The sequence below is a fragment of the Aythya ferina genome (genome assembly GCF_964211825.1).
Source record: "Aythya ferina genome assembly, chromosome: 10".
Classification (NCBI taxonomy): Eukaryota; Metazoa; Chordata; class Aves; order Anseriformes; family Anatidae; genus Aythya; species Aythya ferina.
In genome coordinates, this window is record NC_140306.1 from 16,085,788 (window position 1) to 16,110,946 (window position 25,159).

At 37.5% G+C, this 25,159-nt stretch overlaps 1 protein-coding gene across 3 annotated transcripts in view; it reads left to right on the forward strand.

Annotated features, from left to right (window-relative positions):
- IARS1 (isoleucyl-tRNA synthetase 1) overlaps window positions 1–25,159 on the forward strand; it is a 101,887-nt gene that overhangs the window by 29,358 nt on the left and 47,370 nt on the right. For all 3 annotated transcript variants that reach the window (XM_084531474.1, XM_084531472.1, XM_084531473.1), the window contains exons 12-17: window positions 3,214–3,336; window positions 4,438–4,529; window positions 9,515–9,613; window positions 19,192–19,318; window positions 23,723–23,796; window positions 24,153–24,347. In XM_084531474.1, coding sequence (XP_084387600.1) covers window positions 3,214–3,336; window positions 4,438–4,529; window positions 9,515–9,613; window positions 19,192–19,318; window positions 23,723–23,796; window positions 24,153–24,347 — 710 coding nt within the window. The remainder of the gene's footprint in view (window positions 1–3,213; window positions 3,337–4,437; window positions 4,530–9,514; window positions 9,614–19,191; window positions 19,319–23,722; window positions 23,797–24,152; window positions 24,348–25,159) is intronic.

Here is a 25,159-nt window from a genome sequence, read left to right on the forward strand (position 1 = left end):
TGGAAAGGCTGCCCAGCCAGTTAGAGCAAGGATTATCTGCCATCTTCTGTTTGATTCTGTTATAAGCACACAAAGACTTGTGTAAACACAGAAGGGGGAAAAATTTTTTCTGTCTCTCCTGGGAAGTCAGCAATTGCCTTTTTAAAACCAGAGTTTTTGAAAACATGACAGTATGTTAAATGCATTACGAAGGAAAAAATGCATAGAGTATTTGTGGGAGGAAAAAGTACACTAAGATCACAAACAAAACTTTGCATGCGGTAGCTGTGGAGCACCTAGACTTTATAATGAATGATATGGACCTGGGTTAACTGGATATGCTACCATTGGAAGGAAAAGAGCACATTTGTTTAGAAGTGTTGTCTTGGTTCTTCTGTTCCTTTCCTAAGTGATAAGTAAGTTTTTCTGATAAATAGTGGTTGAAAGTAAGGCCTTTTTATTCTTCTTACTAGTAGACAATCTGATAATAGCTTAGAAATATATCCTTCTCCAACAGCATTTTAAATTAAAAATTCACCTTTAGTTCCAGGATATGTAGTTTTATTGTCTTGTCTGATGTTTTTGCCAAATACAAGCTGTGATGCAGTATGAGAAAGCACTTACTTTGGTTCAAAAGAAATCAAAATGAAAGCTCATGCAGCAAGACAAACCTGCATAAAAACTTTTTAAATCCATTGTACCTCCAGATTAACGTGACATTAAAATTGAGCTGTTCAGACGTTTCATTATTTCATCAACTTAAAAGTTTTAGGTGCAGTTTAGCTTGCTTGCAAACCCTGTAATTCCAGCACCTGCTTGGCATGAATCATAGATGTTTCATAGATACATTGCTGTTGCATATTCTTTTCAATGCATTACAAAAGTACACTTGTTTTTTGTGTAAGTGGTGCTACAGGTAAACCTTTTGACTTCAGTTTTTTGTTAGCTTTTTTCAAGTTCCAGGTAGAAAAGCTTTGAGTTATTCTTACCAATGAGTTTTTAATAGCTTCTGTTTTGTTCATTTTGACTTTCGTTTGTAATCTTTGAAGAGATCTAGTCATGGCAGGCATTTAAGGAAAAAAAACAAACAGCACTATGACCTCAGTCCTGGAAAGAATTGAAATTTGTTTTAGTTTTCCAGTGGGGTTTAGCACTTGTGGATTTCTACATGTGCCTGAATATATTCCTGGATTGTGGTCACTGAAGCAAGTCTCCATTAAATTGAATGAATGGCAGGTCAGTCTGTAGGGCTTTTGTATTCAAGTTCAAGTTTTTCAAAAGAAAGGAAACCCTTTATATATCACTGGCTGCTTCAGTGATGTAAACCAAACTGAACCACATCTTGACCTATAGGTCCTGCGAAGTGGAAGGTTTGTTAGTACGTTTTAGCTAGGTTGTCAGTGTGCCAGGCTTTGATGTACTCAGTGCTGGCTGCTGCTTCAAAGCCTTTTACAGTTCATTGCCAAATTGTGGTTGACGTTAGTTCTGTCATCTGGCCTACATATTAACACTGCGGTCTGCTTGCTGTATCTCAGAAAGAACAGCTGATGAAAGGTCAACTAAGAACAGGCTTGTCTCAGTTAATCTATTGACCAAAGTAGCTGGTAGACCAAAGAGAGGCTGAATAACTGTGGTGGCTGTCCACAGCAGCTGAGAAGGAGAGGCTGTGGTATATGGAGCAACTGAGTGCTGTAACTGAAGTGGGTTTTTGTTCCTGCATGTAAGGCATCAGCACTTGAAGCCAGCTTCACAATTGCTATCGACGAGTTTCAGTGTGCCCTTTAAAATATTGTCTGGGTCAACAGACCTGGCTTGAGGGAGCTGGTAGGAGCTAGTGGGTAGTGTAGAAGATGTAGGAGAAAGTTCCTCTCTGGAGGCTGGAAATCCTGCTTTGTCACTCCAAAGGCCAGCTCACTGGTATGGGTTACATCTAGGGAAGGGTAGTGCAGCTGGCTGTGAAACACTTATGGCTAATGCTCAGCTGAACACTTGCTTCAGATATCATCTCCTTGCTCAAGGTGGACTAATTGCTTTAGAGTGCAACTCTTTTGAGAGCTGCTGTGTGCTTGTTTCCCCAAAGGTAAATGAGCTCTAAGCAAAGAGGAGGCTAACAGTTCAGCTACAGCTGGTTTAGACAGACAGGATCACTGCAGGTTCCATTTCATGCCACAATAAAACCTACAATTTTTTGCCCTTAAATTAGTGTTTTTCTCCCTGTTTCGTCAGAGCAGTAATACAGGAACCTGTAAGGCACAAAAGCAACCTGCCTGGATGCAGGCTTAGACAGGACCTTGCTCTTTGGGGGAAGTAAAGTGGTTCTGCAAGTGTGTTGAGAGATTGATCTGCAACTGTCCCCATCTCCCTTCCTTTACAACCCCCCAATAATGTGATTTTTACCTTCAGGGCAAAAAATCAGGTAATCTGGAATAATGATTGGTTAAGACATGCCTTTACTTTGGCTTCAAAATTGAAACCAAAATCTGAACTGTCCTGTTCCCCTAGTAATTTTGGTTTGCTCTTTGCTTTTAGAGCATACCACGTTTTTTTAGCATGCATGAAAACTTTGAATTGACCCACTTTGAATTGACCCTCTTGTCCTTATTTTTTTTTTTTTCCTTACTGCTACTGTAAATTAAAGAATTAAACAGAGGCTGGCCAGAAAAATAAAATGTGGTGTTGTCCATATGTAATTCTTGTTCAGTATCATTGCCTACAACCAACAAAAATTGGGAACTACCGATTTAAAAGCTTTAGATTAAGACATTCAAAGTTGGGATTTCTCATCTGTACTTCCAGAATTAAACTGATTAAAACAACTTGCTGTCTAAAAATGCCATACAGGCTTGTGTGTTAACAGTAACAAGTCTCTGTTGGCTGGTACAAGAGCATGACTATTTTTCAGATTGTTTTCTATGCAATAATAACCTGAAGCCATTGAATATTTGTATGTATGTATGTGTATGTGCACAGAAGCATGTGCACGTATGCCTTTAATAGGTGAAGTAGAGAAATGCATGTACTTGACAGAAAAAATAATTTCTATGATAAATAAAAGTACAACTTTGTAAAATAACATACTCTCTTAGGTATATTTTGGTGTAGTAAAGCTTGAATATTCTGTTCTTGTCCAGTCATCACATTTCTTATTTTGTATTTATTTTTTCAGGAGTGGATATTATAATGGATATTTTAGACTTCTGTAACTTGTATCTACTGCACTTGTATCTTTTATAGGATGATTACAGAGTGTGTGTGGATTTTAATATAATTCAGAAAGATTCAGTGCCAGTTTGTCCTGTTGATGCATCAGGATGCTTCACAGCTGAAGTGACTGACTTTGCTGGACAGTATGTGAAGGTCAGTGGTATTGGAGAAAGAAAATTGCTACTTTATTTAAGATAAAATTTATATGTAGAAGTGTTCTTTTCTGTTGCTGATTAGCTGAGAAGAGAACTGGGAGAGAAATCTGATCATTTTCCCCACTTGGAGGACACATTACAACATGAATTTACTTGCCAATAAATGCAAGAGAATCCATGTGAAAGTAGCTCCAAAGTAACTCCAGATTGTTCCAGACAAATCTTAAAATAAGTGCCTCTTAATTTCTATGTACTCAGTAAACAATCTGTTTTTCACTCAGGGTTTCCCACTGCTACAATTTGATAGCTTGTTCCTATGAACACAATTTACAGGTAAAAGGCTTAAAATCTTGTATTGTATTTGAACTCAAACAGCTGTCGTTGCTTCCTGCTGTATATTGAGTCACATAAGGGAACACTGGAGACTACATTCTTATTGCCTTCTTGCTGATGATAGGAATCTGAACTTAAGGCTCTTGGAAAATATTCTTAGGGTCCTGAATCCCTTTTTAGCTTGTGAATACTGCAATATCAAAACCCTTTTGTATACATTTTTTTCCTTTCTTAATCTCAGTTTGACAGCATTTGTCCAGTAGATTGTCTTTAACTCTAACATCTTTCAGTCCCAGTTTAGAATGTAAATCCTGCCTAGTTAGGTGTAACAGAAGATGCTTCAACTTCTGTAACGGTCACATTGAGGAATGAAGTCTAAATATTAGGTAAGAGGCACTGTGTTCTGCTGCACAATCAGACAACTTAAAATATTTTGTAGTGTGAGTTCTGGTGTGTGTCAGTGTTACAGAATAAAAATGAATTTTGTACCATTTAGTGTACGTGGAAACAAGGTTAAGGGTAATACGGGACTGGTGCTATCTACCAAGATTTGGGGAGCAAATAACTTTTTGAATTTAGTGTTTCACAGTGCCTCTTCAATAAATACATGGATTCTGTGCAAGGTTTTTTTTTTTTTTTTCCACTTTTGTATGTGTAGATACTGGATTATTTGTAGGGGTCTTTTTTGTTTGGAATTGAATTCTATGGTAGCTTACTGAAATAGTGAAATTTGTTACCCAAGGAAAACTTTGTTCTGTCTTTCTAGGATGCAGATAAGAACATCATTAAATTACTGAAGGAGAAAGGCAGACTGGTTCACAGCAGTAGTTATAAACACAGCTATCCTTTCTGCTGGAGGTAAGGAGAGAAGTGTGAAGTGTGCATGGCTTTAAGATTGTGGGCTGTGACTGAATAGTTTCTTCAGGTTTGCTTCCTTTCCCATCCTCCCTTAACCTGCTGAAATATTTTTTTCAACATGATTAAAAGGAATCAAGAGTACTGAATCAGAGGGGCTGCGGTTTTGCTTTCATAGTCAATTAAATGGGATTTCTTTTCCATAAGTCTCAGGAATCTTAGTGATGAAAATTGTTTTCAGCTAAGATTTTACTTTTTTTTTTTTTTTTAAATTTGAGTTTGAACTTGTTCTTCAGAGTTGCATGTTGCTAGTTGGTTCAGCATAGTGGCTTGTCACCAGCCGTCCTTGTCAGATTGGGAATTCTTTGCAGATGTTGAAGGGGAACTGTGTGCAAGTCTCCATGGGCACTCAGAATAATAAACAAACAAAAATATTCAGAGGAGAGAAATGAAGGCTAGGCAAACTTAATCTAGAAATGAAGCATGTTTTTATTAGTATCCACTCTGGCTTTAACTGCGTGTTTGAAGAAGAGTAACTATCATTGTTAGTACTTCTTATTGCTTTCATCTTCTATTGAGACAAAAATGTCTATCTGGTGATTGCTGATTTGACTTTTATGCGGGTGGTTTTTCCTTACAAAATAGCTTTTCCCAGTTTGCCCCACTAGATATTAATAATGATTTGCTAAGGAGTAGTTGCTTGACATTGTTCAGTGTCCTGAAAATTGCTCCTGTAATTGTTGTCAAAATTGAGATATACAAAAAAAGACTCAATAGTGTCAATTATTATTATTTATTTATTTTTTTTTTTAAAGACACCTCCAAAGTCTTTTATTAGGAATATTTTATTAAACTATTTTTTTAAAAGGTGAGACACACTTTAAAAAAAATAATAAATAAAATCTGATTTCAGATTTGAAGCCACTTGGAACATCTTTAGTCATATCTGATGTGTACAGCACCAGTACTGAAATGGTTGTGAATCAAAGCTTTTCTCTGTGTCTTGCTCTAACGCTACTAGGTGAGGTGTTTTAGCAGTGTGCATTTATCTTTCAACTACAGCAAGAATAACCTTTACTTGCCATTGAATAGCATGACTGCCTTGTTCCTGACTAGGAGCTAGCTGAGGGAGGAAGGGGAATTACTCTGTGGTATGTCCTTTGTGAATAGGGACAGTTTTTGATAAATGGCAGCCAAAAACAAGCAGCACTTTTAGTTTCTTTATGTAGTAACTCAAATATATAGTCATGCCCTTTGGAGACAAGCTAGTAATGCAGAAGTGCTGATTCTGTAGAACATACTTAGGCTTGCCACACTGTTGACATTTTTGTTGATTGATGATAAGTTGCAGGCAGCACCTAGCAGCAAATTATCTGGTGGGAAGAGCAGAATAATGGAATCTACTTGAAAAACTCATTTCACTGCCATCAGAAATCAACCCATAATTGGATTATGCTAAAAGCAGAAGAGTAGTTTTTGACTTCGAACATAGTTACAAGTTATTTTGATTAAAGTAAAAGAACTTTGAAATTAGGCCCTTCTACTTAATGTACTATTTATTGCTCCTGCTTTTCCCTGGAACCAGGCAGTTGTTGAGTACTGAATGTTATTTCCTCTTTTTACACATCAAATTAGGGTCCTTCTCCTTATTGTTTTGTTGTAAGATACGTAGTAATCTTCTGTCAACTAACATTGAAACTTTAGAGGAAAACCATGACACTGGTAAATACACAGTAGACAACTTCCAGCTAGAATTCCTCTTACTGGAATTGCTGCAAATGGAAATCACTGGCAAAATCTGCTTTGTGGACATGTGAGATCTTGACAGCCTGAATGCTTATCTGGTCTAGATAGCAGTTTAGCAACTCGGGAAGGTAGCAAAGGTAACAAGCTGAAGCATCTGTCCATTGTAACTGCTGTGTGCCAGCCTGTTAGGAGGCAATATTGGGAAGCTCTGTCACAGGCAGATGCAGAGCTTTGTCTTTTTAAGCCAGACAAAGCAAAGCCAAGAAGCATTCTTTAATGGCACACGGTCAGTTATGTGTGATTTGCTTCCTAAATTGCAAAAAAATATAGTCCAAAACAGGTATGAGAAATTACTGGGCGTGTATAGTGCACACAAAAAAAATGCTCTCAGATCTTTTCATCTACAAAGATTTCAGAGAGCTAATTTTGTGCCACTGCTAAGGAACAGGCATCTTGCTCAGGTACCATGCCACCTCTGATAAAATTCTAAAGGACACACTCCTATGCAAGCACACTACCACTGGCATTCCCTGAAGGATGTGCTGGTCCTGGGTATCAGAACTCATCTCTGCATGTGATGGGGTGATGCTGTGAGACTGGGTAGGTGACTCTGTCACGCTTTGGCGTGTACTGTGAAGTTCCTTGTCATAGCAAGAGACTGAATATTCTTATGTTGCCAAAATAAGGTGTTCTTGTTATGTTTTATCTGCTCTCAACTCGTGTCCTTGGTGTGGTGCTTTCCACTGTTTAATCATCCCAGCATTTTGCCTGAACCTACTGTCTCCATTTAAATATTTACTTGTTCAACATCAGCTCAATTTTACCATAAGATACATAAGATACATAGATCCATTGATGTAAGTATTCTTTGAAGACTACAGGAAATGTTAGGTGCAGCTACCTCCAGAAGTGAGTGGTGTCCCTGCCTGTGGCAGGGGGATTGGATCTAGATGATCTTGGATTTTCCAGCCCAAGCCATTCTATGATTACGTGCAAACGTTAGCTACAGTACAAAGTTTTATTTGTGGGATTCTCTCTGAATTTTGTGAGTAGCACTATTATGTTGAGAGGCAGGGGGTGGAAGGTAACGTGGAAAAGGGGATTTTATGTTTTAAATTGATTTTCTTCACTGCAATTGTGGCATTTTTGCCTTCTATTTTGAGCTTGTACTGTCAGTAAATTGACTCCATCAATCTTGGTCCTTTGTGAGGTACTGAAAAATTACAGATCTGAAGTTGGAGCCAAAGGACAGTGTTATGGAAGCACTAGGAGTGGTTGTACTAAATCAGACCAAACAGCCATGCATCTCCATAGACCGCATGACATTGTCCAGAAGTGAATGTGTAGGAGGGAATATGAAAACAAGCAAGTGTTCTGCACAGTACTGCCTTGGCTGCCAACCATTTCCAGATAACGTATTCCCTGAGCCAGCTTCACCAGCATAACTGACTCCTGAGCAGGGTGGTCACATTTGTGCTTTGCCCTTTTCTTCTTCGTTTTTTTTTTTTTACTCAGTTTGCTCATTCTTTGATACATGAATATACATCTATATGCATATATACGTAAGTAATTTTAATTAGGACTGAGAAGGTGTAGCAGATGTAGTTCAACTATCATACGATGTAGGGGAATCAGTTCTGGCCTTCAGGAGGACCTATTTGTCTTCCTTAAGCTGACCTAGCTTATTTAAGAATGGGGAAAGAAAATAACCGTAAGTTCAGACTGAAGAATGTTTAGGCAGAAAGGAATTTTTTCGGCACCCATCTCTGCTTGAAGGTCTGGCTGGGTCTTTTTTTCCCTTGTCTTGTATTGATGGAAAACAGCCCAGTAATGGGGATTTCTCAGCCACTTTTGCTGTAAAGAATTCAGTCCGTTTTCCTCAACTGTCACCAGTCACGTGGGGCAGACCTGTATAAAATATTACTGGTTGGGCAGTTTTTCAGTGTGTATGTGTATATATAAATATACACTTATCTCCCTGTCGAGGCACTGCTTGGCTGTACAGCTACAAGAATGAACATATTTAGGGAAACTGCCACCTGCCCTTTTCTCACTACCTTTCATGTAGGTGGCAGCAGTTCTCTCCAGGTGCTTTGGAACGGTTATCAAGTATTAGAAACTCAATGTTAGGTTGAAAGCCTGGGCAATGTTTACATTTTCATCTGCTTGCCTCTGATACTGATTGGGTACCAGTTATTGTCCCAGCAGTCTCTTTACACTTTAAGACTCAGAAACTGTTCTCAGGTCTTGCTCTTGTTTCCAGTAGTTCAAAATCTGGTATTTGATGGCAATTCGTTTTTCAGCACATCTGAAACAAGATGCTCAGAACTGAAATACTTTTGGAGTACCTTGTAGCTTTCAGTGTGCTTTATTTTCACTATGGGCTTGCTGCTGTAGGAGGAGTTACCTATTCTCTTTTTTAGGTTTTAGGACTCTTAAGTTAAGAAGTGAAACTTTGTGGCTTAGAATGTTTGCATTTGAGCACAGCATTCCTGTTTCCAAATAATCCCAAGTTTTCAATCTGCTCCCACTCCATGCTGGTTTTGTATGAATTGTCTTAAATGCTGAAGTAAGGAATATATTAAGATGTCTTTGACTTAAAGCTTTTATATGTTTATCTGGATATTTCTTTCTCCTCCTGGAATGGGACGTTCATCTAGTTAACCCTGGGTACTGCTGGTCCATCTTTGACTTTACTATTTTATTAAATACAAATTGAAAGAAGATGATAAAATAATTTCTGGCTTTTTAGGTTGGAGATACTGATGTAAAAAAATATAGAATGAGCTTGCCTGGAAGCCTTAAATGACTCACTTTAAAATTAAGCAAAGTTCATATTTTTGTCCTGCAAAGGAACACACATTGAAAATTCAAGTATAGTTTGTTATTACGATTCTCTTGCTATGAAAATTCCTTAAATTGCTGGGTGAGGGATTTATTTAGTTTTTAGCAGTTTATTTTAAAATAGTAGCCTGTGTGAGTGTAACAGTTTGTATTTAAACAGAACAAAAAGTCGCCCTCCCAAGCAAAAAAAAACCCACCCCACCCACAACAAAACAACCTCTGGTACTGTGATAATATATCAGGAAGTACAATGAATTCTGTCTGTGCAGAGAAAACGGTCCCGTATAGAATTGCATAAAACTGCATTTTAAGGTGTACTTTATTAAAAAAATGTTTTTTTTTTTTTTTTTTTTTTTTTTTAATGTGTTTTCCCTTCTTCCATCACCTTCCCTCTGCAGGTCAGATACTCCATTAATATACAAAGCTGTGCCGAGCTGGTTTGTAAGAGTAGAGCACATGGTGGAGAAGCTACTGGAGAATAACGCACAATGTTACTGGTAATGTCTCCTGCATGTTTTTTTTTTTTTCCTTTACAAGGAGGGATCTCTACAAAGCAATTTCTTGCTGTTGCTGTGCTAACTTCACATCATATTTCCATTCTGTCTTTGAGGCAGTGCTACTGGAATGGCACTGGTAACCATAGTGTTTTATCTTAGGTTTCACAAACAGTCCTCCAACTGGTAGAGCAATGGGACAGTGTTCCTGGCATGAACAGATAACGTACTTAATTGCACGTCAACCTTGTGCATGAACATGTTTGCACCTTCTTCCTTTCTTGTGTCTGAGAAGGCATTCTTTGCTTGCGTAGAGTTCCATGAGAAATACGTTTCAGGGTGCAGTTAAGGTTGAGTGCAATCTAAGAGTGAAGTTAGATTCGTAAAGTTGACAGTGAATTATGTTATGAGATTGTTAAAAGTATCCTCAAATTGTGTGATACAATGCTAAGAAATTCAGCATGAGAGAAATTGCAAAGGAAATCTTCAACCTGAGGAAGCATGAAACTATATAGCTAAGCCTCCCAGATGAGATCCATTAGAGAAGAACTTAGACATCTAAATTCTGGATATTTATTGTTGCAAAGTAAATTAATTCATAGATAAAGTATTTTTCTTCTCATCTAGTTATTACAGAGAAAACGGATACTTTGTCACAGGTGCTTTTGAAGGGGAAACCAAGTCAACAATAATAACAAAAAGTGCAAAAAAACCCCACCCCAACAAACACAAATGCCCTATTTTGTGAAGTAACCGCAAGTAAATCCAGTGTTTCAGAGGTTTAAATAAGAATGGCCTGAGAATGCCAAAAATTAAATCTCTCTTTAGAGGGAATGTGAAAAAATATAGGCAAAAAAAAAAGGTAAGCTTTAAATAATAACCTAAATACATTACCAAATTAGCAGTAAGAGGGAGCTATTAGAGACGGTAGCCATTTTGAGTCTGTTATAGAATTCTGGTGTGCAAAAGTATCCTATCCTCTCTACCTCCATAACATTCAGTTTTCATCCCCTCTTATAACTAACCACTGCTTGGAAAGCTGAGACCAGATGGGGAAAATGTGGAAGCTAAAACCTCATTCAGCTGTACTGTGTTCCATTTTGGTTGTTCAGTCTTTGCAGAAGAGGACTTCAGGAAAAAGTGGGGTTCTACCAGAGTGCCTTTGCTTAGCATATGAAATTGGTGTTAAAGGTGACTCAACTTTCAGGTGAAACAGAACAATTACAGCTTAGGCTGCGTTTCTTCATGGACAGTAGTTAGCAATTAAATTCTCCATGAGCAGCTTTTGCATAACTGCTTACGTGGTACAAGCAGTGTAAATGTTGAAATATGAGGTTAGTGATCCATGATAGAGACAGCCCAAAAATGCTGCAGTGTTGGCTTGCTAATAAGCACATGCCCAGTCTTGGTATGTAAGATGATTTTGTGGATTAGTAAGTGTTGCTTTCTGTTTTCCATAACAGAACATACTGTGATCCTTCTTTTGGGGAAAAATAAACTGGAGAGGGGGTGAAAGTGTTTGTTCTTAGCTTTAATTAGCTTTCTCAAGATGCTTTTACTGTTTTGATGACTGACAGTAGACCTGCATGCTTAATTTTCACATGAACATAGGAAAAATGTAATGATCTTATTATGAAAAGGAAGTATTTAGCTGAGATAGTTTTGTTTCTGAAGAAGCAAAACTTCACGAAGAAACTGATCACCTCTACACATCCAGGAGACATAAGAGCTAGTACAATGTTTGAACCCTACTTCGTGTATGTATTTGTGCTCTAAGTATTGTCTTATGGACATGTTGGGTGGTGGGGATACAAGTGAGAGGTGCTGTTGGTTGGGAACACCAGTGATTGTCTGAATTGGCAGTATTCAGTGTGCTTGGAATTAAAGTATCACTTGGTCTTCTAGGCACTTGTTGAGTCTCAGCATAATTCCATAATTGTGTATGAAACAGATTCCTCAGAGTTTCTGTTGAAACAGTATGGTCTCAGAGACTGTGAGAATCTTTTTGTAGGGGAATATGGCCATGAGTAGTGACCTTAGTATGACTAAGTTATTTTTAAAATCATATTAATGCATATTTTCAGCATGTGTTTTCATTGTAACTAGTTTGAGTTCTCAATGGCTTTCACTCCATAAAGATGGCTTTTAAAATCCAGCTTTTGAAGAAAAAAGGACGTTACTTTTAAGGATTACTTCCTGTGTCCTTCACTAATGTCCATTTGGTTTGGGGTGTAACTTCTTAAGTCAGCATTGACACTGCTTGTGTTATTCACTATTGGTTTGTTAAAATGCTGGGGACTCCATCCTTCCCCAAACCTACTTTTATGCTTTTGAAGAGACCTGAGCTCTTAAAGTGTCACAAGAATAATACCTAGCTTCTCAAAAAATATATATTTTTGGATTCTCTGGGGCTTCAACATGTCCTGGAAATGAGAAAATTGGGATAAATGCTTTTCAGACTATATTAACCTTTGCAAAATGAGTTTGACTGCATTGCTTTTTTTATTACTATTAATGACTGAGAAGTTTATTGTCCCTTAAGAATAGCTGCACTCTTTATAGGTATCCTTTTTGATGGAAATAGATTAAACATAGTTGGACAAACTTTGCAACCTGATTGCATTTCTAATTAGTTTTTTAATGAAATAGCCTACTAATTAAGCTGTAGTCACTCAAAATTTATGAAAGCCTGCAATTGTATCTTCACTTTTCTAGCTTAACTGTAGCTTACACGAATGATTATGGGAGTAACGTGACAGCATTTTTTCAGATCAGAAAGTAACTAAAAACCCTTTCAGTTCTCCCAGTGTGAGAAGGTACGGACTGGAAATTGCTGAAAACATGGCACAGAAGCACTAAGTAGGGATGGTGTTTCAGTCTTTATCTGAAGATCCCTTAATGAATTTTCTCTTTATTACAGAATTGGTAAAATAGTAACAATAATAATTTTAAAAAGCGATCTTGTATTCAGATAGCCTACTACTGTGGTACTTGAGCTAAGGAAGAGAGAATCTGTCTGTGGTACCATTCGGAGCTGTCAGGCCTTGGTTTTCTGGTACGTCAATAAGAAGAGTTAGGTGCAGCACCAAGGCAGGGTCCCTGGTGTAAGTACTTTGCATTTAGCCTTAGTTGTTAGTTAGAAATGTGGTAAAGATTTGTTGAAAGAATTATGATTTGTTGTAATTTCCTACATAACCGCTGACAAGCAACTAAAGCATGCCACCGTAGATTCTGTCATAGGATGAATTGCTGTGATCCGAGTTCAAAGCTGGTATAAGTTGCAGATTCATAAATTAGAGTAAAGAGTAACTTAATTTAGAAACATAAGTTAGAAACATAGTAGCTCACACTTCGGGCAGTGTACAGTTCTCATACGCTTACAGGTTGACAGAAGAGGTTCTAAATATTTTGTACTTTGTATTGGAATTTCAGCCTTGAACTCTTTTTAAAAAAATAACTCCCTCAAAGTTAGGAGTTCTGCTTCAGTAACTTTGGAAATAATTACTTCTAACTGTTGACTAGTTTTTAGCATTAGTGACTATTGCGCAGTTCTGACATTGTTTATGCAAGATTTACAGCACTTAATATAGTGGAAAAATGAGCATCAGTGGACGGAAAGCAGATGTGACAGACTTCAAAGAAGCCAAACCTTTTGTTCCTGCATCATCTTGGCACTGAAAAATCCAAACATTGTAATGGAGTGTGATATATTGGTTCTTAGAGATATTATTTTTTGATTTTTAAGAACAATTTAAGTGATTAATGAAAATACTATTCTTTATAGTATACACATGCAAGCAGACCTTTTAGCTGGAAGTTAATATTTTGTTTTAGAAGTGTGACTTCTGCAGGCTTCCTGCTGTTCCTGTATGAGCACCCAGGAACCAGTGTCTTCACATGCTTCAGCCAAGTACATTCTCTTTCGAGGCTTTTGATACGACCTTTCTGGTCTTTGGCCATTCTTATTTGCTGAACAGAAGACTGTCTCCAGCCTTTTAAAAGGCATGAGTTATTCACAAATTATGCCTATCTTGTATCCTAAACCCTGTCTGGTAGGCAGTGCAGAAGGTGGGTGTAGGGCCAGTTCAGCAGTGGAAAGTTAATGTTTCTTCTACTAATCTTGTTTATTTTCATGCAGATGACAAATCTGGCTCTGTAGCAGGAGCAACAGAATTTAAATTATAATGGAATTGCAGGATAATTTAGGAAAATGAGTTAGTCCCTTGTTTTCTCCATTTTTTTCTTTTTTTTAAGATGTTTATTAGGGTATTTTCTTTCCTATTCTAATGTAAATAAATGATTTGCATTTCAACTGTTTTAAACGCATCTTATGTGTAAAGGTTTTCTTGTATTTTTTCCTTAATATCATCATTTCATTGTCACTGTTCATTTTGAATCATCAACTGCACTTAAGAAAATGTGAATCCAAATGAAGTCTTTTGTAGTAGTGAGAGCAAAGTGTATAGCAATGTGTGGTCACTAGGTGGCAGCGTATCCCGAGCTAAAACACAAGCAAACATCACTGCCTACAGACAGATGTAGGAAAAAAAATTGCTGCAGGGTTAGCCTCATCTCATGTTTGTCTAATTTAGAACAGCATAAGTCAGAAGGTTTTATTAGTGGCTGTTATCAGACATAGTTGAGGATTGTGAGTGAATTTTAAGGCTTGTTCCAAGTGATGTTGATAGCTTGTGTTCTGCTGTGCCCTAATTTTGCTGCTTCCACTCCAAGCCTCATAAGCAGAGAGAGTTTTTGTCATGAATACAGCCTCTTTTCAGTCCCAATGAATGGTCATCAAAAGCTCGTTGTTGGTGAAGTTATTGCTGGAGTCCAAGACTCCAAACATCAGTTCACTCTGCAGTTGCTCTTCAGCAACTGGAAAATCCACCTGCACGTGCCATGTTAAATGCAGGTAGATTTGTGTTTACAAGCCGGTAATGCCATATAAAATACTTGGTAACCATGACCATGAGCATGTTCCAAGGGAAACAGCAGCAAGAAGAACCACAGCAAAAGCTTTGTTCCTCACTGGCTTCACAATGCAAGGGGCTGCCTTCGGAGGTGAGAGGAAGAATTTTAATAGCAATTAAAAGTCTGGGTCATACTAATGAAATGTCTCGGGATTTTTTAAGATGTAAATGTATCATGCAAGTGGAGGTTATGACTTGAGTTAATCCTGGCTTGTCAGGCAGCTGTATGCTGCTGACAGCGTGCTTATGATGCAGTCTGCAGCAGCATTGCAGTCTCACGCTAAAGTGTTTGTTGCTATGGAAACCAGGATAAAAGAGCGAAGAAAAACATTGCTATAGCAAAATGATTGAAAGTGCTATTAATTTAGCAAATATAAGTAGCATATAAGCAGAAAAATCTTTTAGACTGATGGAAGCAACCCTAACTTGTGTGGGGTATGTGGTTGTGCACATTATGATGAGCTATCCTGACCTGGGCAGGAGAGAGTGTTTGCTGCAGTGGAAACTGTGTGCTTTGCAAGCAGCTGACCTTTTCTCTCTCCTCCCCTTTCCTCCTTTTCTCCTCCCCTATCCAGGGGAGTTTTAATTAGGTCCATGATACAGTATTGGCACTAATTAAAGTGTCAAAAGGGCACGAATAGCTGTCTGTTTTGTCTCCTCAAAGTAAAAACCATTAAAAATCAATTTGAGGTCATGTTGAAGGAGACTTATTATTAGAGCAAATTAACATAATGGAATCTAAGAGTTTTGGTCTTGTAAAGAGCAGTTAATGTGTATAAAGAAAAGCAAAAACAGGTATTGTGTGTTATGGTTTTAAAGAAATCTATACATATTTGGTTAAATAACCTAGGATAATTACTTAATCAGCCTTGTTTTTGCTGGTTTAACTCAGTTATCTACTGGAAGATTGAACTCCTCCTTTCCAAACATGTAACTGGTTCTTGATTTCCTGAGTTGCTTAAAGTTACCAAGTTGCCAAATGAGAGGATAATTTTGGGACCACGTTCTCAGAACAAAATACAGCAAATGCTGGCTGCTAGCCTGTTACTAGATTTCCTAATTCTTGCTATTTTTTGTTTATCAGTCTGACTTTATGGGTCATTTTTTTTTTCAAATAATTTATGAGCTGCGAGCTTCCTCTAATTATTAATTATGAAGTAAATCTTACCCAGTATGTAAAGTTTTTTTTTTTTTTTTTTTTTTTTAAGAATGCCATGAGTTAAATTAGCTGATGAGAGGAGCAATGGAGAGTGAGGAAAAAATTAGTATATCTCAAAGAGCTTTTAATGGTAAAGCATATAACACTTCTGCCGTGGTAATATTTAACAGCTGTTTATTTCAGTAATATTACTTTGTGATCATGTTCCTGAATCCTATGACTAGTGCAAGGTGAGCCAACTCAAAGCATCACGCAGAGCACATCTGATCTTTGAAATGGGTAAGAATTACTCTTCTCTATTCTGAATTGTTACGAAGAGACTTCAAAATACACGCCCAGAAAAGGCACAGATGTCTCATACCTTTTAATAACTTTCCTTCTGGATTATGTAATAATTTAGATTTCTTACATCCTGCCTGTTTCTCTTGGCAAGAAGAATCAAAAAGTAAATAGAGAAATCTTAATTCATGCCATTCCTCTGGTATTAATTGGTGATGAGCAGTCACTGGATCAGCAGCTGCGGTACCTTGCTGTTAGCCACAAACATTCATGCTCTGGGATCGAAGAGATACACCCTAATCTGCAATTTTCAGATCTGTGCCGACTTGCTTTGTGACATGGATGGTCTGTAGCGCATAGACTTTGCAGGCAAGGAAAATGGTTTCTGTTGTGGTAGGCTAATACATTTTGTTAAAGGACTGGATTTTCTTTGGTCTTTGTAGTCTTTTTTTGTTTGTTACATAGAATCTTGATTTGACACTAAGAAAATGAGTAGCTGCCGAGAAAGGTTAGGGGAGTTCATTGTTCACTCATAGTGATGCATGAATTTAGCAAAACCTCAGATCTGCTTCAAAAATGAGAGCAAACAGTCAAAAATAAATGTATGTCCAAATCTCAAGCAGATTCGTAATTGCCATCATGTCTAATTTGTTCAGCCAGAGTTTTGTTGTCGGAGTAACAAGAGAAATCGAAGCAAGTTGAAACTGGTTACTTTCATTCAAGATCTGATTTATAATTTGACAAATCAATATTTATCTCTTGGTGTTGTGAAGATCAGTTCTATGAACTTTTCAACTGCTGCAGTGTCTGCTTCTTGAAGTTTATTTAGTGCACTATCCTGGATGCCAAGGAAGTAGAAATAGCTATTATCCCACACTATTCTGAAGGCATAAATTGAGGCTTCACAACCTGCTGAGGCAGCAGTCTCCTTAACCTTGCTAAATGTTTGAGAAGGAAGTAGGAAATCTTATCAGTGTCATTTTGCAGAGAAATTGGAAGGTCAAAACCAACACAAATTGTGGGCCAGTTGGGAAATAAAAAAAAAGAAGTTTCTAAAAGTTTCTAACAGCACAGGGGCTGTAGTGGGAATCCTTTAGAAGCGAAATCACTGCTTTGATTTCTGTTGCAGACTTGTAGAAATGTTTGATGCTGGAGCTTGACTTGTTTTGAGGTCTGAATGTGTTCAGTGCCATTAGCAGTGGGTTGCTCTGCATGGACTGTAGCACTTGTCACCTTGCTTGTCATACCAAGCCACATTCAAGTGGAGTCACCAGCTTAAAACTGAAATTTACGCCTTTGAACTGAAGGGGGCTTGTGACAGATACCTGGTTAAATATGGAAGAAGTGTATCGATATATGGCAAGGAGCTTCTTTATGTCTCTGTGTTGGAAAGTAGGACTATTTATGTGGGTGGCCTTTTGTTTTTCTTTTTGTAATTCTTAAAGCATCTAAATATCTGTGCTGTGAGGACAGCTTGGATGCACAGAGGTCTGTGTTTGTACTTCAGCGAATTGTGCAGCTGGTTACTTTCAGGGGACTGTTTTATCTTCTGGGCTTAGGTACATGTATGTGATTTAACACAGTCCAAAATTTCTTGCAAGCTAAGGGCCAGCATCAGTAATGATTCTGTGATAACGGTTTTATCACGGTCTCATCAAAGTCACAACTCTGTTCACAGTGTACTTGGGAATTCAGATGGAATAATTAACTGGGGACTGTAAGGAAGACCGTGTGCTGACAAATTAATGGCAGTACAGAGTAGTCTCTGTGTGAGGCCAAGTTTATTCAGATACAGCATGGGAGTGAAGCGTCTGTGTGATGGGCAGAACAAGTTGTTTTAAGTAAGGCATTTTTTGAGGGACAAGCTCCAAATATGCTTGAGACACAGGTTCTTTACGTTTTATTTAATGGTTGTCTGTACTGTATCTCTAAAGTGGCAACAAACCACGGTCACAAACATGATTTGTAGTAGATGAAGTGGTTTGTGTCTTATGTTCCACTAAAAACTGGCAGCAGGGGCAGACAATTTTACCTAAAGAGGTAAATTATGTGTTTTCTTAGCTCAGAGAGAGTAAGAGGTCACACCACGTACATTTTTTTGATTAACGTCCACTTTGGGGATAAAATTAATTTTTCATGCGTGTTTTGAGGAGGCAGAGTTGAAACTTTTAGCATTTTAATGTCATTGGGGGATTGTTTCAGCCTCTAGCTATGTTAAATGGGACTAATAATTTCAGCTAATCAGTGTCTAACAACTTCTGAAACATGGAAACTAGTTTAGGAGTGATGTGAAGAGAAGTTTTCCACATTAGTGGAATGTTAGGCAAATGCTAATGATCTTCGTACAGTTAGTTTCCACTGGTGTTTGGAGAGAGGGTCCCTTAAGGTCAGCACAAAAAAGTTACTGGTAATGAGTGCTACCCTAAAACAAATGGAGAGCCTGTGTACGCTTCTGAATTTCTGAGCAGGTATATGGATGTTGTGAAATGTTAGCCTCTGAGTTTGTTTAAAAACTTTTTGTATCACATTTTTCTTTCGGAGAAGATAAGAGAAGGTAACTCTGCAGTCGGAAATAAATCTAGAAATAACTAGTGAAGTTACAGAACTTCAGAATGGTATTTAATTGAGTCTTATCAAAGTAGTTTTTATTCACCTTAGACAATGTTGACATCAAGAGGTCTTTGGACCTTCACATGGTAACATCATGGGTGAAACTTCAGAGATGGTAGCATTCATTTCCATCTGTAGCTCTTGCTGAGGGATGCTCACACTTGTTTCATAAATCTGCTGCTGCTGGGCAAACTCCTGCCTTAGTGTGAGCATGTGAATCCATTCTTTAATTTTTCCAACAAAGGATTATTTCATCTTTGGTTGTTACTCTTGGGGATGATCTGTGGAAGAAAAAAAATATATATTCTTCAACAAATTATTTGCTAGAGAGCCAAGTGCTTCAAACAGAAAAAGGTGGAAGAGACCATGTATTTTCTGTAATGTGGCTGCTCCCTTCTTTAGACTAGTCTCTGGGTCTCCGAATGCATCTCATGAGTTGGGAAAGGGCCCTTCTATTTACAATTAACTTGTTTTGTGGATGAGATCAAACAGAAACATTCTTATTAGTTTCCTGTTAGATTGAATGCAGTGATAAAAGAATACTTTTCTTATTTTTGGAACAGGGTTCCAGATTTTGTGAGGGAGAAGCGTTTTGGGAACTGGCTTAAAGATGCACGAGATTGGGCTATATCTAGAAACCGGTACTGGGGAACGCCCATCCCATTGTGGGTCAGTGATGATTTTGAAGAGGTAAGAAACTGAAAGTTTTGGTTGACAGAAAAATCTCTGTATTATATGTATGCTTATATTGATGGACTGTTACATTTTTGGCTGCTGCAGTCGTAAGTCTTATTATATCTTAATGGTATGCGAGTATCTATAGTAGGTGATAAAAATATGCATGTGTTCATGCATTTCCACACACACATTTTCATTGATTTTGATTGAAAACTAAGCAATTTTTCTTGCTTTTTTTTTAACAATAGAATTCATCTTTTCTTTCTGGGAAGTATTTTCAGTGTTCAGAAAGCTGATGGTGTAAGAAATGCAGTGAGAAAATGCAAAGGAAGAGATCTTTGCTTGGTCATTGCAATGTGTTTTTTGAAGTTCTGATACTTGGTTGCTTCAATCCAAATGAATTGTTGAAGGCATAAAAACAAGTCCACCATAGCAGAACAGTGAAAATACACATTGGTAGTGCTAAAAATGTGAATGTGGTAGAATGTAAAAATGTGAATCTAGTAGAATGATGCGAGTATATAAGGCTAATGCTAGAAATGAATATTCACCGAGCAAGTGAGTAATCTGTAACAGTTCTGGTGATGACCATTTTCTTAGTGTCAAAATACCAAGCTTTAAAACTATTTCTCAGCATAAAATGTGGGGATTTTTTATTCCTACGTGGGTTAGACCAATGTGACGAGTCTTCCTCATGCTGGAAAGATGAAATGGTGATCCAAGTCAGGATGTTCATGGAGGGTAAATACTGATGGCTTCATCCCGAATCTTTGTCTCCCTTGATTTGAACAAGCTTTATCTTTCATTTGAGACATGGAAGCTTGCCAACAGAAAAGCATATTCCAGAAGAGTATTGTCTTAAACTGCACTATTACTTAGATGTGTACCATAAAGCATTTTGTATTTCCACCTGACTGGAAATATTGCTGGTAGGCAGGTAGATGGTGGGGAAGGGAAGAATTTACTCCTAGCACTTAAGATTTAAATATCTAAGAAAGCCTTGGCATTTGAATTGCATTTATGCTATGAGTGTGTTTGTAAATTGCTGGCAAACCAAGTACTTCTTTGTTCCATATAATGGTTAAAGTTTAATTTAAAGACTGACAGTTAGTGCCTAGAGGTTTTAAATAAATGTTACAATTGAAATACTTTACTCAGTATAACAGGGTTTGTTTGTTTGTTTTAAGATAGAAGAAAGGCTTTTGGCTTTGTGCTAAAGTATTTCAGGAGTTTATTTTACAGCTGAAAAAGATTGTGTAAAAGCTACATACCCCCACGCTTCCACTCCCTACCTCTAATAATACTACATTTGCTGTCCTCTTTCCTGTGTGTGCAGATTTTTTTGGCCTTGGTAAGTTTGTTTTTAATAACAATATAACATCTAGGTTGGAAGATGAAACTTTAACATGAAATTAATGGCAAATGTTACTCAGGGCTTCATGTTCTTGAATAATGATAGAAACACCAACGTATCCAGTATTTTTATCTGCAGATCTTGCATACATTTCTGTCTACTCGAAAGACTGCATACCATTGTTCAATAGTTAAGAATGGCTTCTGGACCATGCTAAATTTCAAGTTTTGTTTTTTCTTTATATTCATTCTTCTTAGATGTGTGAGGGTATAGCTTTGAAACTAAATGCTATCAGGGCTGATGTAAAAATCAAGATCTAAGTGACTTCTGCTCTCATGCAGAAATAATATTCACTCAAAATTTCCTCACTTGAGTTTTAATGCAGCCTAGTGCCATGTGAGATTGCTGAGCCTCCTCTTCATGTATTGCTCTCAGAAGAACACTTTGTCGCATGCAATTATGCTGTGCATATTAAATCTTGGAGAAGTAATAACAGTTCCTTATTTAATATACAGTAAGGTGAATTAATTGCTATTAAAGTGAATTTTATTACAAATCAATATCTGGTTTCCCACAGTTTTATTTTGGGTTTTTATCTTATTTTTATTTTAGCATAATTATTGGATAGAGATACGTAATGGAATTTGGTTTTTGAAGCTTGTCTATTACCACGTTTTTGAAGACAGTTTTATTGTTTTAAGTCCTCAAATCTTAATGATTTTCTGAGTGTAGGAACACATCTCATTTAGAGTAGATAATAAAATTTTTCAACAATGCAATGAGCTTATAAAGTGGACATCAGTTAGTTTTATAGAACTTGCATACAAATCATTGTGTTAAATACTTAGTGGTGTTACAGAAGTTCTCTTGGATGGTTTCATTGCTTGTTACTACAAACCCTTGACTAGTTTTGGTGCATTGTAGATGTGGAGCGAGAGGACTCTGGCTGTGCTCTGCTGAAGTAGGAGGGAACTGGTCTGCTTCAGTCTGCTTGCAGGCTGCTTTGGGAACACCACTTGGAGCTGACCTTATCAGTCATGTATTTTAACTGATTACTATTCAGAAGGCTCTTTTTAAAAATCCCAGAATGTCTTGCTGGTGTACTGCTGCACTGCGTGGGCTTCTTTCTTTGAGTGTTCCTCATTCTTTGATTATAGGTACTTCACAGCTCTGAAATGAGAAACCCACAAAGATTAACACTTTCCCTTAATAGGGACTGCAGAGCACAGGAACATTGAGGTCCATGAGTGTTGCAGGATGCCCGTAATCTTCCTATTTACGCGGATAATCCTAATTTACATAGATACAATGCTGATGAATGTTTCATTAGAAGTATTTAACCTTGACCTCTGATTTCACATTAGTAATGCTGAGACAGGGTCGAACAGCCTCCAGTCCCTGCCTACTTGTTTCAGTCTTTGCTGTCCTCTATTAAATGTTGATAAAGCTGTTTTTGTAGTTGATCTGGCTGAAAAATAAAACAGGAGGAAAAAGTGGCTCATTGGGAAAGGGATCTGGCTGCTAAAGCATTTGAACATTTGAAGAAAATTATCTGAAGCCATAGCATAAACCAATCTGCAAAAACAAGTGGGTGTAACCTAATGAAGAACTGGACTTGATTCCTATCTACTACTTGTGTTATTTTCTTGCCTTCAGGTACGCAGTGAGCTATGCTTGGGATGCTGGCTCTATCCTTCTGCCTTGGACAGAGGCAGCCTTCCTCAGTACGGTCTTATCTGTGTTCCTCTGATAGCTGTTGGCTTCTTAGATGTGGACTTGTGCTTATTCTACAAAAATATCCTTGCTCAGTAGAAGTCTGTGGTTGCACCAGATGCTCAGAAAAAAAACAAAACAACCCCTTTTCTGCCAGCAGTGCTGAACTAAGCACCTGCTGCCCACTCACTTGCTCCCATACAATTGTTTATGGGGCCACATGGTGAATGTGGAACTAATCAGAATTAAAAACGGTATGTTCATAAAGGTATATTTTTAATTGGAATCAATTCCCCAGTGCGGGTTGCTATGCAAACTGCAGATTTGACCGGTGCAATCATTGTAATGCTTCACTTCCCATACAGAAATAAAACAAGTGATGGCAAAATTGCATTTCAAAAGTAACAATAAAAGACTGATGAGTAATGCAGACCAGTAGTTGAATTAGACAGGGAAAATCAGGGTTGGAAAAACAAATTAGACTTCTTTTTTTCATCTCTGGAATTCATGACAGTTTGTAGGATTAAACACAGCAAACCCTTTTGGTCAGTCACAATTTCTGTGTGTGTATATATGTATATACTTAAGACTAGCTGTAGGAATTGAGCAGTACCCTGTCTACTTCTGTCCAAGAATAGCTTTGGAAGTTACATTATGTGAAAAATCTCCAGCCTTTTAGCTTCTTTACGTTGGTACATCTAACTCCTCCCTGTCAGATCTGTTTGTCTTTTCCATGGCTCATCTGAATTGGACTGATAGCATGTGAGATCAGACTTCCAAAATACAGACCAGGATTGCAGCTTGTGTTTCCTTAGATTAATGTAATAAAAACTAAGTGAAGCCTGTAGATTTTCTAATTAACTCCTTTGTTACCAGTGGCTCTTTTTCCCCTTTGAATAAGATGCTGTTAAGGTGAGCTGTACCTGAGATACAAAATTTACACTCAACTATTTAGCTGCTTACCTTAGCTTCAGATGACAAAGGTGGGATCTGAAACTACTGTCTATGTAAAAGGCAAGATTGTGGATTTTTCAGAGGTAATGTTTTTATAGTTTGAAAAACAACAAATAAGCCCCCTCCTTTTTTGATGTCTGCCAGCACATTTGATCTTCCAAGTCTCCATTTGTTGTAACATGAATTGTATCAAACCCGGGCAGTGATTTCTAATCTCAAACGTTGTTTGCTGCTTTGTCAGTTTGAACAGGGGGACTTTGCACAATTTTTTTTTAGGGTTTTCGGCTAGATCAGCTACTAGGAAGATACTGACCTACAAATATTCTGTCTAATGTTGCAGAGGGGGGAAAAAAAAGTGCACAGATTACGGACTACGTTTCTTGTATCTCTTACAGGTGGTTTGTATTGGTTCAATGGCAGAATTGGAAGAGCTGTCAGGAGTGAAAGTCACTGATCTCCATCGAGAAAGGTCAGTCATGGAGACTGTTCATTGGTTGTTAAAAATAGTTGATCTGGTATAAGAAATGTTCATTCTTTACCCAAACCCTGGGAAATTGATATAGGGAAAATACAAAAGTAGTAAGAGGATTTAAGACTGAGAACATGTGTACATTTTCCTTTCTTCTGTCTTCCTCAACACTGTTAATACAAATTCTCTAAAGTAGCTTTAAATTGTAAAAGTTGTCAAAGGAAAGGTTACGTTTGGAAAACTCATTAAAACTTAAACCAAAACTCCTATCGTACCTATGCGCGAACATAATGTAAACTTCTTTGTGCTAATTCTTGTTTTAGTTTAGATGTCGTCAATCTTTTTCTTTCCCATAGTATTGATCATCTGACAATCCCTTCACGCTGTGGAAAGGGCGTATTGCACCGGGTCCCTGAAGTTTTTGATTGCTGGTTTGAGAGCGGCAGTATGCCTTATGCACAAGTGCATTATCCGTTTGAAAACAAAAAAGAACTTGAGGACTCTTTCCCTGCTGACTTCATTGCTGAAGGCATTGACCAAACACGAGGATGGTAATTTTGTGTCATACTTGTAATGTTATTGCTCAGCATCTGGCAAATTATTGTGTCTGAATGATCCTTGAATGTTGTATGGCTATGTTTTGATTAGAAAAGAGGCATAAAAGAAGATAAAAGTAACAGTGTGCAAACGAGAAAGTCAGAAACAGTTTTTTTCCTTGCTATGCTTTATAAAGATAAAAGGACATTGTTTGCAATTTAGGCATGCACACAAAAAAAAGCAAACCAAAACAAAACAAAAACAATTAAAAATCTACAACATATAAACATCCTTAAAATACACAAGGGAGCTACTGAATTGTGAAAGTTCAACAGAGCTAAACATGGTTTGGGATTTTTATGTGGATAAAAGATCTGTTAAAGGTAGCTATGATTTCAGTAAATACAGTAGCAATATTCAAGTAGTTTGGGGTTCAGGATTTATTCCGTAGCTGTTTGAGATTGGGATGTAACAGTGCATTAGTACGTCACATACTTACTGCAGCGTTGCTTTTTGTGCTATCTTTAAGCACATGGAGGAGAGATGGTGGATGGAAACCATTAAAGAATGCATTTGTAATTTTTACAGAAGTTGGCATTTTTATAGTATAATACTAAGGTAAAGTTGAGGCCATTGCAACATCCAGATGTACTAAACTGTCACTATCCCAGTTTAGATAGATCTCTCTTCTAAATAGTAAACGTAACTGGATTTCAGTTCACTGATGTTGACCTGTCTGCAAGTTGCTGTTGGAAGCAGCAGCATTTTTTTCCTTTCCAAAAAGAGGAAAGGTTTAACCAAATCACCATACCAATTTAGCTGAAAA